This window comes from Stenella coeruleoalba (genome assembly GCF_951394435.1).
Source record: "Stenella coeruleoalba genome assembly, chromosome: X".
NCBI lineage: Eukaryota > Metazoa > Chordata > Mammalia > Artiodactyla > Delphinidae > Stenella > Stenella coeruleoalba.
In genome coordinates, this window is record NC_137152.1 from 29553026 (window position 1) to 29570561 (window position 17536).

Sequence of the window (17536 nt, forward strand, 5' to 3'; positions counted from 1 at the left end):
GGGCTGCCCACTTCTGAAGGAGAAAGCCTTGCCTCAGCGAGACTCTACGAGGCATAGTTAGGAAGGGTTAGCAAGTGGTTCCTGTTAACCCTGATGCTGATGTCAGGGAATGTGGCCTTCTTTCTGGGTGTCTGTCTTCTGCTTAATGTACCTTCGAAACATGAAATTATTCCCAGCTGGGTGCCGGTCCTCAGCGGAAAGAGGGAGTTGACAGACAGCATCTGCTTCTGCGAGGAGGGTGGCCTTGATTTTAGGGACTTCACTGCATTGGGAAAAGAAATCAACAACTTCAACTCACTCTCAACATCCTGACTCCCAAAGAAATTAGAGGGAAAAAAAAACTGGCCAAGAGAAATTTGAAAGTTAGTACATAGTAGAAATGAGGGAAATGAAACTTAGGTAGAGAAAAGGAAAATCAATTCTGTATTCCACTCTGCAGAGAATCTGATGAAGACATGATACAGCTGTGTGTGAGGACTATCTATTCTTAAACATTTAGGGAAATGCCAGATAGAAACTATGTCTTGCTGAAACAAAAGGGAGGAAAAAAACCCTACTGTTGAGTTTACCTGTGGTTATGCTGCCATCAGGTAAATTTTCTTTTCTTACTAAGTTTTCTTTTTTTTTGGCCACGCTGCACGGCATGTGGGATCTTAGTTCCCTGACCAGGGATCGAACCCGTGCCCCCTGCAGTGGAAGCTTGGAGTCTTAACTAGTGGACTTCCCTGGAGTCTTAACCAGGGAAATCCCAAAGTTCTAGTTTTCTAAGGTCTTCAAAATTCTATGGGATCTGGGCCAACTACTGAATAATTCACAGAAGATAGCCATCCTTTCAAGATAAGAATGTTAAGAGATGGTTTCTATATTTTACCCATGTAATGTTGGTATTTGTAGCAGAACTGCTGCAAGGCATTGTTGCCATATTCTGGAAGCTCCTTTTGTCATTCTGGGTTTATTACTTGGCTGTTGGTGTGGTGAGATAAGATGTTCAGTACAGACAGCTTCTTGTGTGAGCTAAGAGAACATCTGTTCCAACTGGAATTTTTTATGAACCCCACGTTTGAGGCCTCCTTCGCCTCTCATCAGCAAGGTGACTTCCGGTTTCTTCATGGACACCTCCATTGAGCATCCGTATATGTCATTATGCTGCCACTGTATGAAGTGCTGAGCAGACCTGGCACTCAGGGGGCGCTCCGATGTATAGAAGGCAAGACGTGCTTTATGGAGTGAGAGATTGGCACAGCAGAGCCTCAGGGGGTCCTTTGTAGAGGCAGCAATCATCAACCTTGATAAAAGCCTTCTGAAAAAAAATTTCACCCAAACCACTTCTCTTGTGAAAGTTGAGGGCTTCGAAGTCAGGACCACAGGGTCTGGAGTCAGACTGCAGTTTAAATCCTGGCTCAGCCACTTGCTGGTTGTGTGATCTTGATCAAGTGACTTAACCTTTCTCAGCCTTGTTTTTCTCATCTGTAAAATAGAATAACAGTTCTTGCCCCTTAGGATTGATAGAATTGAATGAGATAAAACATCTAAAGCACAGTGCATGGCAGAGAGCAAAGGACAAGATGAACGTTAACTGTAATGTTAAATGGTAGCTGTGGTGTAAATGTCACAATAACGGTGATGTTTGTATTCCACCCTACCACACTGTGCCTTTTATTAGAAATGACGCAGCAGGTCCTTGTAGGGAGGGTCTTTTGTTTGTATTCAAAAGCAGGCTGAGGCAGATCCTATAGTGCATCTCTAGAATCCTTACAATGATTTCCAGAAAGATAGGGGAGCATTTTTTCACTTCACTGATAACCTACAAATTGGCCTCGCTCCCAGCCTCCCCCCGCCCCGACAATCCTACTTTACATTTTCCTGGGTGCCTCAAATACCTGGAAGAGATACTTCTCTCTCACTTCCCTTTTACCCTCCAACCTGGCTCCCTCTGTGGAGAGAAAGTGAATGAAAACTGAAATTTGCCTAGGAAGTTTCATTAGATATTCTCATTTAATGCCCACCTGAACTTCTCAGACCAATTACTTCCCAGGCCTGAGTCTGTGACACCTCATCTATAAAAGGTAAGCAGTGCGGATGGGGTGAGATGTGGAGTGATAGTCGATGCTCATAAACGTTAGCCTCCCCAAACTGACTCCCTCCCCCAGGAAGATGAACTCCCACCATGTCCTAGTTCTGTGGAATCCTGTTATATAAAATACATGCATTCTCAATCCCCATAGATCTTTCATTGTCTTGAACCCTGGGCCCTGATAGCACAGAAAGGTGGCTCTGGGCTCTTACCTGGCAGCCTGAGAAACCTACCTTGTACAAATCACTGGCAGAGAGCAGGAAGGTGAGAGCGGTTAAGCAGGAAATTTATCGTTTTGTTTTGAGGACAGCTTTGATTTCGGTTTTGCTAAGCATGATGATCAAACGTCCACAGGTTCAGTTAGCTAACAGCATTGACCGACCCCTACCCCCTAGGAATTCCTTGCCTTTTTTTAAAGAGCCAGGGCAAGAGGAAGAGAGTTATTCTGGTTGGCAGCTCCAGAGGTACCTCCTCCCGGTACCTGCCTGGAAGCAGCCGTGCTACTCCTGCTACCGAAAAGCCTGCCACTTGCAGGTGTTTCCCATCAGAGGCCCTGTTGATTCAGACTTGCTGAGAGGGCGAGCAAATTACCTGTTCTGTTTCTGGGTGTTTCCTAGGACATTTAGCAGGTCTCTGTAGATTGTTCTCACACCTGACAATCAGGCTTTCATTTTCAGAAATTAAGAGAGATCGTTGTGGGTAGATAAGAGGATTTTCGGGGAGAACTTGAGGTGGAAGGCAAACGTGCACTGGGGTTGTAGGATTGAAGCAGTTCGGGCAGTCTGCAGAGCTAGGCCGAGACCTGGAAAATGGGCTCGTGGGTCCATAGAGTGAACAACAGAGGAAAAGCTGGAGAAGGAAAGCATTTATTGCAACCTGGGTCTTGTATCGTTTAAACAACAATGAAGAAGCTAAATCACTTTCATCTTTTCACCTTAAGTAACTCTCTTATTGCTATAATTTATTAATTTGCTCTTTGTTTAGAGTGAAAAAGGATGGAGGAACTTTTCTTAGCGAAGAGTGCTTCTCAAACTTTAATGGGCACGTGAAACATCTGGAGATATTAACATTCATTAAAACTCATTAAAAATGAGTAACCCCGGGATCTGGCAGATTCTGGTTCAGTAGGTCTGGAGTGAGGTCTCAGATTCTGCATTTCTAACAAAATCCCCAGTAATGCTGCTTCTGCTGCTTGTAGCAAAACCCCGGTGCGAGGAGCAAGGTTTAGAGAGAACGATTTTGCCACAGTGGTACTAATGCCAGGCCCTTACTTCATTTTTCTGTTTTCTCTTAACTGGTTGGAGTGGGCTTTTCAAAAATGTGACTGACTCTGATTTCTACTCCATTGTAGGAGATTTCATACTTTAGAAAAACATATTCACCTTATGTGTAGAATTAAAGTTCACAGCAAAAAAAAAAAAAATAATAATAGAAAAAATAACCCTATTCCCCCCCCCTAAAAAAAAACCAAAAACACCTATCCCAAACTATTTTGCAGAGTAAGAAAATAGCTCACCTCACTTCTCTCTGGTTTTTATTACTGGGTTTGTGTTTCCATATTTTGAGCTGATGTAACACTGGTGGTGGTCTGAACTTCATTCCCTGGCCCGAGCATCGCTGTGGGGAGGAGATACAGCAATGAACAACGACCAGCACAGAAAAACTCTATCTTAGCTGCTGCCATTTGGGAAAGTGCTAGAATATCCCCCTCTCTTCTGGCTTTGACTTCTTCCTAACCCGAACTGACTTTCTTTCCACTACCTTTTGGAAAATAGTGTGATATATAGTTTCACTCGTAGAAATGAAATCAGTGAGCAAGCTTCTCCTATAAAGAGAAGCAAATTGGAAAACTTTCCATGAGCAATAATGCGTTTCCTTTCCCACCCCTGCCCCGGCCTTCAAATTTGCATCAGGTAACTAAGGAGCATAGTTTGTCCATTGCATTGAAAACGTGTCAAAGCACTGCTGCTAAATTAATGCATCTTTGTCTTTGCAAACAGACTGTGAATGCATAAAATATCATTTATTAGAAGATACAGCATTGGCAGACTTTTCACAAGCTCTATGAGAAATGTTAAATCATTAAACTCTGAATTTAAAAATGGGAGACATGTTTTTGGTTGTTCTTGTTCCTCAGATGTTATTACAATTTAGTGGGCCTTTCTTGATTAACAATAATCCTCTTTACCCTGTTTATGAAATTGTCTTGATTTTTCACAGACTTCATACATTCAAGTTGAGGCCCTTTTTCAGAAAACTGGAAAATGACCATGTCTTCCAAAGCTGAACACGTCAGTTCAGAAGTCTAGGTTGATTTGGCCCAGTTCCAAACTACAGAAATACACTCACACACTGACACACACATACGTTCGCTAATTCCTGCTGTTTGAGCTGTCAGGCTTTTTAACAGGAAGAGTCAGCTTTTGCCTTTGCCTTACGAGTGATGCACAAAATTTGGTGTCCTACCTGGACTGGGTTGATAAAATGTAATCCAGAATAACAACAAAACTAGTTTAGCAACATTGTCGAACTCCAACCAGACCATTTCTTTTAAAGAAATTAAACTTTATCAATATTAAACTAACATTGAAATTGGTAAAATTGGTGTTGGTTTTAACCACAACATGTGGAGTTTTCACAGGATGTTAAAGGGAAACTCACTTCATTTTACCAATGAGGTTATTGACATCATAATAGAGAGGGTAAGTGACTTCTTCAAGGTCCCATAGTACATCTGTGGAAAATATGACTCTAGAACATGGGATTTTCCCTACTAAAAAAAAGCTTAATGGTCTCCATAAGAAGAACCCTAAAATACCATAAGGTTGGCAGGTATTCAAACACCACCTTCTAACCAGAGGATTTCACTTTATTTATCTAAGATTCTGTCATTTGTTGTCAAAATGCTAGTAACTATGTTTATGATGCTGAGTTTTGCTGATCAGGGATGCAGAATGCCTTTGCACGTGTTTAAGTCTGCTTCTGTATCCCTACAGCATTCGCCTCATGGATCTTACAGACTTCTTGCTAAATTTCATCATACAACAGAAACGTTTGTGGATGAAAGTGTATATCTGGGATTTACTTTAAAATAATCCAGCCAGGGGGTGCGTGTTGAAGAAATTTAAATGAAACAAGATCGGCCATATGTTCACTGTGATTTTAGAGGAAGGGTCACTTGGGGGTTCTGTACCGTTTGTATGTTTGAGATTTTTCATTCTGTTTGCAGAATGAAGGTTGGGGTGTATGTGGGAGTGTCGCGAGGTAGCCCAGCCGGTCTGGCGTGGGTGAAACATGTCTCTGAGACCGTGTCTCTGTGTTTTCAGGGTTGCTATGATCTGGTGACCAGTTTCATGGAGACCAACATGGGAATCATCGCTGGAGTGGCTTTTGGGATCGCATTCTCCCAGGTAATCTTGCGGTCGGACCTAGCCTTTCCTCTGTCTCCTGCCCTCCTTTCCCTCCCTGGTCTCCAGATTCTGTGGCGGCCTCCCCGTGCCTGGGGAAAGGCTGATGGATGGGGTCAGAACTCCTTGCTTATTAGTCCTCAGGTCATCTGTTTATTGATTTTCCTTTTTCAACTTAAATGAAGTTTTGCCATCAAGGGAATATTGGTTACAGTTCAACTAATGACTAGCTCCAGAAAAACAACTCCCTTCTTCTGTAGGTCAAATGGAGGTTAGCTGAACAAGGTGCCGCCTTAATTGGAGCCTAAACAACTCCAAACATCAAATGGCTGATTTGGATTCGGGGAGGAGGGTAGGGCTCTTTTCCTGGTTGACCTGTCCCTTTTTGGTTCTTAGCTCCCGGGGATTGTGCATGAGATCGCTCGCTCCCTTTTAAAGAAAGCCGCAATGTAGCAAATTTCATCCTGTCCTCATTATTGGATCTCAAGGTTTGATTATTGTTTCTTAAGAGGAAACTGAATTTGTGTATATGAAATGGTATATGCCTTTATCTCCACCCGGCCTCTAAAAAAGAATGGGAGAAGCCATTATGCAAACTAAGCAAGCCACACATACTCAAGGATGGAACATGATTAAGCTAAATCTAAAATTTTGCCCACCTGCACCAGGCGGTGTGTTGCCCCACAGGCTTCTGATCTCCCGGCCAGTTGCTATAATGTTGCTGTGGGTGGAAGGATCGGCATATATACCTAACAACCAAAAACAAAATTGATTTATCTTTAACACAGAATTTTTTTCAGACCAACAGATCATTTTTCCAACAAAGCCCAATTAGTGTTACCTCAGTAATGTTGCCATGGCTCTGGTTTTATCTGCCTGAATTCTATATCAGGTCTCCCAGACTATAATTACCCCTCCCTCCACGGCCCCTATACCACTTCCCTTCTTGCTGAGCAATGCAGATGCACTTTAATCTTATTTAAGTTTGTTCCTAAAACATCTTTATTGAAATATGGCCTATAAAGAGAAGCGCACACATTGTAAGTATACAGCTTAATAAGTTATCAAAAAATGAGCTTACCTGTGTACTGACCACCACTTAGATCAAGGCATAGCATGTTAGCCTGGTAGTTTTTGCACATGGAGGGCTTGGCCTCAGTTAAGTCTATTAATAAGCTTTTCTTCCCAAGAAGTTACCAAACCGTGTGTGACATTTCCTCTCACAAGGGCATGTGGGCCCAGCCAGCACGAGTGTGTATTTCTTGTGGCAGTTTTAAAAATCTTTTACCACGTTTTGTTTTTTTGCGGCTCGGGAAGGGCTTAAACCCTCAACACGCCAACACACACAGACCAGATTGGTGCCACAGACAGTACTGATTAACTCGGTCTCGAAAGACACATCAAAAGAAGTTGAAGCCCTGAACTTTCTTCTGGTTGCTATCCTGTTTCAGTAATAATACTTCAGTGACATATCAGTAATGGCCAGGGGACATTTTAGAGGATTCTGGACCATGTGTCCGATGCAGTGTGCAGGAGGCATCTGGCAGGTGCACATATGGTCTGCTTTACACATGTACGTGCAGTGTTGGGTTAACCACCTACAGGACAGGCTTGTGCTTGCGTTTGAGGAGGACCGTCCCCTTGGAGGAAGGAATATGGCTGCAGTCGGCCCTCATGGCTACCCTAGACCCATGAAGGGACACGAAGCCGGTACTCTCCCTGGGGAAGAGCCAGGACTCTCGTGGATGAAACATCTTTTCATCCAAGAACCTTTCCATGTGGCCACGAGGGGTTGGGAAAACAGTCCTACTTTCATGAGTGAGGTGAACCAGGTCATAAAGAATCTGATTAATACCTCTCGCACTTCTCTCATCCCCGTGGAGGGATTTAGGGTGTAGACCAGTGGTTATCTGGCCCAATGAGCACTCATCTCTGTGTGCTACGTGGAAGAAACCCCTGCCGTGGGGCTCGCTGAGTTTGCTCTGGGGCCCTCTGGGGCAACGAGAAAGGGGCTTTGGCCCCAAGGAAGCCCCAGACAGACTCTCTTCACAGAGTTTAGGTTTCTTCAAGGTACTACAGAGTTGTTGGGATAAGAAAACAAAACCCAAAGCCCAGGAGCATCGCAGAGGCAGTGCCATTCACCCACGTGGCCGGTCAACCACAGTGGGGCAGAGACATGAGATCTGCTGTGCTCAGCTTGGGGCAGGGAAAGGGATGGCCACGGCCAGCTGTTATTAGCCAGACACACTAGGAACTGCAGCTTTTAACGGTGCCAGCAGCCTCAGGGTACCTGGAAGCTGAAGCTGGCTTCCAGTCGTCAGTAGATCCAGGGCCTCTCTGGGACCACGGTGGCCACTTACCAGATGCCCATTCAAGAACCAGCCTTACTCACCTGCCACCAAAGCTTTAGCCACAGGTGTTCAAAAATTCTAGAACAAGCGTTATAGTAAAACTTAGCAGATGTTGGCTGATACCGATAAATCACAGTGGCCTATGTGGTAGCCTTCGTATAAGAAAGCAAGCTCTGCTGAGTAGAGGCCAAAGTGGGTAGGAAAGAAGAGAGCACCTGCCCCACTCCTTACCTGCTCTCCACCTTCTCCTTGCCCTCTTCCTCACCTGCTCTCATGACGTCCACGCTATCCTGTTGGAACAAACCGGCCTTGCACATCTGTTGTCTTAGAAATCAAAGGTAGTATAAAGTACAAGGGAAACTAAGCCGAGTCTAGCCTTTTAATAGACCGTGCGAGAACTCTGTCCTGTTACCTAACTTAGCTAGCTTAAAGCTCTTGAGTGCTGTTTTTGGATAGCAGGGTTTGGGCAGGTGTTTAATATTTGTCTGCACAAAGTCCCAGTGCCTTTGCCCTCGCAAGGAGAAGGCCATTTGTCTGGACTTGATAGGCAGGTCCTGCTGCCCTGAATCTATAGCAGAGGGCTGAGTGTGTTTTTATAGGGTACCTCCTCCCTGCATCTTCGGCAGCTACTCTCTTATTCGAGGGGTCTTGGGAACACACACACAGAGAAATAGCCTCACCTCCCTCGTCCCTAACATGACCTGGAAACCAAGCGTCCGAGTCTGGACACTCGTATTGCTCAGCTTGTGACACTGCTTCCCGCCCTGGTTGGCCTTCTGCTATGGGTCTCTGGATTTAGCACTTCTGTATCCAACGTAAATAGCTTCGCTAGACTTGGAGACTATTAGGCTGGATTAATCCCCCAAAGCACAGAATGTTACAGTCCTGAGTAAGGACGGTGGAGCTGTTTTCCAGAAGGGAGAGTTGAGGGCTTTGCTTGAGGTTGGGTGGCTACTGGAGATCCAGGATTACAATTCTGAGGGTCTCATCTGGTCTGCTGTATTCAACATTCAGGCCAGAGACAACCCTTGTTCTTGCTTCACGTAGCACCTAAATGGAGCTCAGTTTGTGCCTTTATAATGAAAGGATTTGAGTCCGTGGAATTGCAAAGACAAAGGTACTCATTAAAAAAATACAGATCCTGGCTTCCCAGGTGGCGCAGTGGTTAAGAATCCGCCTGCCAATGCAGGGGGGACACGGGTTCGAGCCCTGGTCCGGGAAGATCCCACATGCCGCAGAGCAGCTAGCCCGTGTGCCACAACTACTGAGCCTGTGCTCTAGAGCTCGCAAGCCACAACTACTGAGCCCGTGAACCACAGCTACTGAAGCCCGGGCCCCTAGAGCCCGTGCTCCGCAGCAATAGAAACCACTGCAATGAGAAGCCCACGCACCGCAATGAAGAGTAGCCCCGCTCACCGCAACTGGAGAAAGCCCGCACGCAGCAACAAAGACCGAACACAGCCAAAAACACATTAAAAAAATACAGATCCTCTTCCTACCCATCCATCCCCTGACCCTCACCCCTGCAGGGCCTCCTCCGGGGCCCACAGGCTACTGAGCTGATTCCTTACGGACCAAGGATTCTTTTCTGGGACTTGTTTACCTTTTCTGTATAGAGGGCAGGGAACAAAGCTGTCAATAGCCTTGATGAGACATGGCTGAATAAGGCTAACGGAAGTTTTTACTTATTCCCGTAGTGTTTTCAGGCTCTGAAACGGTCCCTAAAAGCATTTATACAGTTTTATTTCAAACCAGATACCTTGGCACTTACCCAGTTCAGTCATGAACATAAAATCTCCACAGACATTCTAAGGATCGAAATTTTCGACCTATTGCTTTTGCCACTTTCTTGTTAAGAAAGTTGCCTTTTACACTTTGTTTGCTGGCCTCTCTCTGCCCCTCAGGAATCGGGGACCGGGCCACGTTTACCTCCCATGGTGATCGCAGGGGAAGACAGCCTTGCCCTGTCGCCTTTGCTGACCTGGACCCCACCCCTCTCTCAGCCCCTCTGCCGCCTCTTGGAGTCCTGCTAATTAGCAGAGCCCCAGCGACGTGATCGCTGTTACTGGCGCTCTCTTTGTGGGAATGCTTCGAGAAGGTTAGAGTAGACCTCTTATAAGTCTGTCCTTCCCTCTCTGGCTTCTCAGTTCTCAAAGGGGCTCCCGGAGGTTTTCATGACCCAAAAGAAAGCAGAATATATAGTACAGACAATGCCGAGAGCGGTAAAAAGAAAATGTTACTTCCAACGATTAGATGAAGGCTAATTACAAAGTCTTAGACGACAATATAAATAATCTGACCTCAGACTCCCTAGGCTGTACGGCACTTGACACTTCGCCAGTCACGGGGAGAGGGAGAGGTGACTCTGGGGTCTCCGTCCTGAGGGCTGTTTAGCATAAGAGGCAAGCTCTCCTTTTCCTGTCTTCCTCCGGGGTTTAAAGCAGAAGTTTGTTCCGGTGCCCACAGTCTCCAGCCTTAAGACACATCAGCAGTGTGCTTCTGAGGGGCAGCCTGGAATCCCACAGAGCATACCTCTGTTCTTTGAGGCGCTATTTACATATATTTAACCTAAAACAAAATAAAGATGGATTTTTCTGTGTACAGATTAATCGGGTCTAGTGGCAAGCGAGCGTTTGGTCCTGACTCTGAGAAAGAGGCTATGTCTTTACCAGGCTTTCAGTTATGTACCTAGAAATAATCTGGTAGTAAATGGTATTAAGTATAGGATGTTTCCCCCCCTCCCCGCTTTCCCTTAACTTGGTGCTTAGGGAAATGAGAGATCAAAGTTTTCTCTCAAATATGATGAGACACTGTAGCAAATTTGACGTCAGTAATCCTGCAAACAATTCAAAACACCCACCATATCCCAAATCCTAGTTTTTCTTGCACTAGAATTAACTAAAATAAAAGCCAATATATGTAAACTGCTGTATTCACAAAGCTTGCGTGTGCCTCAGCTCAGGACTTTTTTTCGGAACAATTTCTGAGTAGATGTTAACATTATTGCCCAGGGGATTTTTGCAGAAACTAACACCTGTGGCCAGCGATTTGTTCTGTAAGTGAATATGGAAACACCCGCATCCGAGTAAATATCAACAACTTTTTTTGCACTTAACGTATTTACCTGAAACTTTGTTCACGTCTTACTAAAGCATTCTGATATTTCATTAGAACAGGATAGGCGGTATAGCAGGCACCTCTGTGCAGGGGAACAGAACATCTATTACAAATATACCGTGTTTCACTGTGCTTTCCCCTGGAAGAGCAGACTCTAAACTTTCTGGCGGCATTTTTTATTTTAGTCCTGTGGGTATCATTTCCTCTAGAAGATGTTTGTTTATTTTACCTGGTGGTCGACAAGGTGGGTCTTTGCAGGGGGCTCTTTCAGAAACGCCACAAGAAGGACCAGGTGCGGGACTACCACTACGTTCACCGGGATGGTCAGTTAACCATTCTCTAGCTACTGCTAACAAAAATTGCTTGTAAGACTTTTTATTCTGTGCACTAAGGCTACAATAAATTTTTTTTTTTTTGGCGGTACGCGGGCCTCTCACTGTTGTGGCCTCTCCCGTTGCAGAGCACAGGCTCCGGACGCGCAGGCTCAGTGGCCATGGCTCATGGGCCCAGCCGCTCTGCGGCATGTGGGATCCTCCCGGACCGGGGCACGAACCCATGTCCCCTGCATCGGCAGGAGGACTCCCAACCACTGCGCCACCAGGGAAGCCCAGGCTACAATAAATTTTAAACGCATTGAATACACCACAATTAATCAAATAGAAACCCACTTTCTTATACCATTTTCGAGTTTTCCAGAGGATATTGAGGTTTGCCAGATATTGATCAGATCGATCAATTCCTTTCATATATTTGTCGTACTCTAATATACAAGTGGGCTTAGTCATCTGATGTCCAGTCCTCCTAACTTTCCTGTAGATGCTGTGGAGGAGTCATGAATAATGTCGCCATGCGGACTAACCTCTTGTCTTTCCATATAAGAAGAATCACTTCTCCCTTCTGTAAGAATGTCATTTCTCCCCTCTGTAGATTTTTAGCTTTCTCCTTTAACTGGTTTGGTAGACCACGACTCTCTCATAGTCCCACAAACTCTGGTTTTATTTTTCAACAATATTTCAGATGTGGACACACTGTTGTAATGATTGTCTTGGTAAATATGGTGCCATGAACCAAGATAAGGTTGTAGGACCGATAATATTGTTTCTTGCAGTTTCTTTCCTTCACCCATGTAAATCTCAAGGTTGCGTATATATCCAGTTTCACTTTCGCTAAGCACCCTGACCAAAATTCCATATCTTGTAAGTTTTCCGGGATTATAGGTTTTGAATCTGAGTCGTCCTCTCCACTTTATCTTTGCCTCCTCAAGTGATAGCTCTTGTTTAGGTATATAGATCAGTTGAAACTTGGGTAGAAAATAATCCAGAAGAGGTTTAACTTTTGAAATTCTGTCTGCAGGAAGTGGAGTTTCCGAGTTATCGTTAAAGTGAAGAAATGTCATTATTTGTTTGAACCTTCTTCTCGTCATAATCTTTGGAAAGATAGGTGTTTCAAGTAAGGGATCAGTTGACCAGTATTCTTTCCAGTGTGACTTTATTTGTCCCATCAAAATTATTAATCCAAGAAACTTCTTCATGTCACTATTGGTTACATCAGTTCATTTTAAAGCCTTATACTTTTTATACGATTTTTCATTCTGTTGGTGATACAGGTTCGTTTGAGAAGCGATCAACTCGAAAAAGTCGTTACCAAAGATTAATTCTGTTATTTCACTAACACTTTGTGCGTTATTAGTCAATAGTTACACCTGACACTCCTATAGTCTAATTTCCATGAAATGTTGTCTTCAATCCACTCTTCTGTAGAAGCAAAGAAGCATTCTGCAGCACCATGAGTTTCATTTTCACTTTCCATATCAGAATCAATCACTAAGGTTTTTTTTGTCTTTCTGTTGGTCTAATATTCACATCGTCTGAATCAGAACTATATTCTGAAGAACTGTCATCTTCTGAGACGCTAGTGTGTATATATATATCGCTTGGACAATCAGAGAAAGTATCTGCCTAAAATTCACCGAAAAATTCTTCTTCAAACTTTCATGATGTGTCATTTTTTAAAATTTTACGGTAATAAATTGTGTTCATAGCACACATAAGGTTGGAACAAAAACCTAACGGATCAAAATGTGAGTGATAACGACAATCATAAGTTGTATAATGAACGCTTGATCGATTTTAAGCTCTAACAACTTCACACAGTGATGTTAAAAAATAATTTAAAAAAAGTCTTCTCCCATGGGCAAACAGAAGGTATATTGTTGCCCTAGAAATACAAAATGTAGTTAGTTTGAAAGCAAATAGCTTTTATTTTTACTTCTATTTTTAAAAGTTATTATTTCTGTGAGAAAGTTTGTCTGGTGCCCTTAAGGATGATGCTGTTTCTGTTTGAGGAAAAAAAAGATGGAGGGACATGCTATATTTCCTTGAAAGCAGACATCTCAGATGCAAGAAATGTTGAAGTGTACTGCAGAATTTTCTGGCTGTGTGGCTCGTGAATTGCCATGGGGGCCAGGAGCATTGCAAACTGTGCAACGGAATGCTGGCTACTGTTAAGTGCTAAAATACACGAGGTCAAGGAGAAAAACCTAAAGCGCTAAGCTTTACAAAGAAAGGAGGGTCTAGGAACTTGAGATCAAATAAAGAGATGCCCACCGACAGTCCTCTCCCTGAAGTCTGCAGTGTAAGGCAGGAAGGAACCCTTGGTGGCGTGAGGCAGAGGAGTTATTCTGGAGAGGAAAGGGGTCTAGGCCCCAGGGTGGGAAAAGGGGCTATCCTTGGCTAGAGGAGGCTGGAGCCTTCAACTCTGTGTGGGTTACCTGTGTGGTTTGAGGGAGATTCTTTAACCTCTCCTGAACCCATTTTCTTCTGTGGACAGTTGGGATGGTGATACTGTCCAGGCATGTAGTAAGGATTAAATAACTCGATATTCCTGATTGTGCTATGTGCGTCTAATACGCGGGTGTTGGCTGGCATCTGAATTTTGAGCGTATCACGTGTGATCTGGTGTATGTTGGTCCTAAAAAATGGTAGTTCTAATGAAGAGAGACAAGCTGTAAGGTTCAAAGTCCTTGCACTCACGGAGGGGATTCTAGTTTCTCATTTGGCACAGTATTCTGGAGGTGACAGCCATGGTTCCTCTGGCCACTTGGTGGTACGTGCACGATACTACGTATTTTGTGGCACAAAATGATGGTGGCCAGAGCCTTGGTAGGAGACAGGGTAAGTCCAGTCGGGTGATTTTCCTTACCTGATAGAAGTTATAGTTTGCAGATTTCACAGCACGATTTCCATTTGAAAGAGGAAGATAAGACTCTGGTATTTCACCAAGAAAGGGAGGCCGGTTGGAACCTGCAGGATTGAGCGGAGAGCTAGGACAGAGTTGAGGTGTTGCCTTGACCAACGGTGGGACCCAGCGTGTCACCTGTAAGATAAGGGTGAGCGGATGGACTGGATGAGTGGTTCTCTCACCTGGAAGGCTTGTTAAAACTCCAATTGCTGGACCCCATCCCCAAGAGAGTCTGATTCAGCAGGTTTGGGGTGGGGCCTGAGAATGTTTCTAACAAGGTCCCAGATGATGCCGATTCTGCTGGTCCCGGGGCCACCTTTGACACTGTACTAGATTATCTCTAAAGGTCATTGCCACCTCTGAACCAATTGAGCATGGCCAATTGCTTAAGGAGAAGGGACCCCACATGGCCAAGAGAAGCTGCAGCCCTCTACACTCCAGTGCACAATCAGGGTCCTGTCCAAAGAGTGATCCTCCAGCAGGAATGGGAATTTTCATTTCCTATGAGCAGATCCTTAAGCATCTGCACTTAAGGATGTCTTGCTAGTGTTACAACAGCTTTTTAGCAGATCCACCTGTGTTACAGGTTAAGTCAAGGCACAAAGTGGGCAGAAGACTGAGGTCTTCTGAGGAGGTGGAGGTACCCAGATATTGGTTGTGCCGGGGCCCCTGAAAAACCAAGAGGTAGACCTTGGGTGTAGATGGGCCCATTTGGGCCTAAAATATCTACATGGTTTAGAGACAAAGAGAAATTAAAGCCCCCACTCCGCCCCACTTCTCACAAGCCATGACTGACTTCACTGGCAAACTCACCCAGTCAAGGATTAGCGTCCCATTGTCTCAAGGAAAAGAACTATTATCCTGTCAGCCGGGTATGGCTGGGGTGTCATCCTATGAGATAGCTTCCCAACGCATGCGCTTATGGTTTTGAATTCTGGCATTCTGCGGTACTTAATTTTTTTCATTACTCTCAGAACACATTTTACTACTACTTACGTGTCAAAAGTTGTTTTTAACGGCCAGAGCGAGCTAGACTTGGAAGCTTATGTTCAGTTGGAGAACCTCCAGCTGACCTCCACTAGCACTGAGACTCCTTAAGTCTTAGTTAGATTCCACTACTGAAATCGGGTTTGATCGTTTTCCCTAGTGCCCTTGCCCCATTCATGTACAAAAGCCCTCAGTTGTGAAACATTACCTCGGAGGGGGGTGTGTTAGAAATGTGTTAGCTCAGTGACTTCACAGCCTCGTTCTCTCTTTCCTTCTGCCAACAGCTGATTGGCATGCTGCTGGCCTGCTGTCTGTCTCGGTTCATCACGGCCAACCAGTATGAGATGGTGTAAGAAGGTGAGTGATGGTGGGGGGAGGTTACATCTAGGATTCTCCCTTTGGGGCACATACTCCCCTTCAAAGGGACAAGAGTGCTGCCTGGCCACTTCACTCTTTGATCTCGGTGGCACTTGGCCACATGCCGAAGCCTCATTTCTGTGGTGCTGGGGAGGAGATGTGAGCACTGCTCTGGAAAACGTCGAAATGCTCTCTTCACCTTGCTACCTTATTTTAAGGCCTTATTAATGGTGAGTCACTCACATGTTTTAATTTCTCTTAGTCTTTCAAGAATGATGGAAGAAGAGACCCGTTTTCGAAAGGAACTGCAGCAATCTTTGAAAGACTTCCAAAGAACGTTAGAGCACAGTACATAATACACCTGTCCTAACACCCTCACCCCGTGCAACTGACACTCCCACACAGTCTCTGCTCCACCTTTGAGCCTGCATCATGCGTAGCATCCCATCTTGTGAAGCCCTGTTGTGCCGGAGTGTAGCCAGGTTCCCTGCATCTAGTCCTAGGGGACCCCACCCAAGGCTCTGTGTGTGCCACCTCCTCCATCTGTACTTGGTCCAGCTGCAGCTCATTGTAGGTGACTGGCCCTGCAGGGCCCTGCATGTAGTGTGGGAGGCTCCTGTTAGCCCTTGATCATGATTGATAAATGCCGCACCCCCCTAGATGTAGATAAGCAGATAGCTACCTGTTCTTTTGGCTTAATCTCCTTTGGTTGGGTTTTCCCTTTTACTAAGGCTCTTGCCTGCCTTCTTCAGGCTGCCTAGGACATGTAAAGAGATGCATTGGTAATTGTCCATGAGGAGAAAAAGGCACGTGTCATGCACGAAGGAAATTGTCGAGCTTTGGGTGGCATCCTTGCTCCTTACTGTTACATGCCTGGGAACTTATAGACAGTTTAGTGCACCTGTATAATCCTTTTACAAAGCTGTATTGTTGCTTCCTGTGAAGGAAATAATATTACTTCTGTTTTTCCCCAATTAACTGCTATTGTTACTTTACTTCTTTCTATATTTTTTCTTTGCATTGACATTACAGACATTGAGGACCTCATCAAATGAATTTAAAAATGAGTGTGAAGGGGGAACAATAGTCAAAATATTTTTAAAAGATCCTAAAAAACAATTCCTCTGTCTCGCATGCCAACAAGAATGCATTGATATTGTGAACATTTGTGATACATGTGTTAATAAATAGTCATTACAGATTGCTGTGCTCTGGTTTTGTTCTTTGGTTAAGTTTTTAAACACATTTCTATATTCCATCTTGTTCCACAGGGGATTGGAGGTGGACCGCCTTACACAATGACACATCCCCCCATACAAGCTCCCACTCCACTGAAATAGCATGGGGCAGTGTAAAAATTGAAGGGTTAGATTTTTTTTAATGGACATTCCAGGAACTTGAATCACTTATCATAAACAGGATGTACTGTTGGATTCAAACATAGACCCTTCATATTTCAGGCTAGAGGAAGATTTCAGAGGTTTTTTTTTTTAAGTCTGGATGTCATTTTAAAAAAAGGAAATGAGCATGTATTCTTCCTTTTATTGTTCCTAACAAGCATGTATTCTACCCTTTCTTCCTTCTTCTCTGGATTGAATAAACTGTCTAGAGAAGAGATGACATCATACCATTCAGTTGTCCCAATGCCCTGGCTTGTACTAAAGTATGAAATCCTTACGCTTGATTTAAAGAGCATTTTAGCAATAGGTGCAGTATATATTATCTGCAATCTATTTTTTCCTTCTTAATGAACCATCCTTAAAAACTAGTAAAAGCATTTATTGATCTGTCCCCAAATAAGTGGATTAAAAAGCTCCCTCTTCTCTGTAATTAGGATGGAGATGGTGTTTTAACTATATGCATTTATTAGCCTGAACTCTGCCTGAGGTAAACCCTAAAAGGCTTATGAAGGCTACTGACCCACACCTTCAGATACTGCCTCGTCAAAAGGTCAGCATTTTTAGAGAGTTAAGTAGATCTCTTCTATGGAAACATATGTAGCC

The 17536-nt window shown here is 44.2% G+C and overlaps 1 protein-coding gene and 1 long non-coding RNA gene across 3 annotated transcripts in view; one reads left to right on the top strand and one right to left on the bottom strand.

The window, feature by feature from the left end:
* Positions 1–16707, top strand: part of TSPAN7 (tetraspanin 7) — a 137338-nt gene extending 120631 nt beyond the window's left edge. For both annotated transcript variants that reach the window (XM_079910483.1, XM_079910484.1), the window contains 3 exons: positions 5401–5484; positions 15461–15533; positions 15796–16707. In XM_079910483.1, the coding sequence (XP_079766609.1) occupies positions 5401–5484; positions 15461–15529 (153 nt within the window). In that variant the 3' untranslated portion in view covers positions 15530–15533; positions 15796–16707. The remainder of the gene's footprint in view (positions 1–5400; positions 5485–15460; positions 15534–15795) is intronic.
* LOC307180303 lies at positions 303–6155 on the bottom strand. Its single transcript, XR_013825718.1, has 4 exons — positions 6141–6155; positions 3591–3691; positions 2666–2923; positions 303–1467 (listed from the first exon to the last, which is right to left on the bottom strand). It is a non-coding gene; the product is annotated as an uncharacterized lncRNA (long non-coding RNA).
* Positions 16708–17536: the final 829 nt, after the last annotated feature.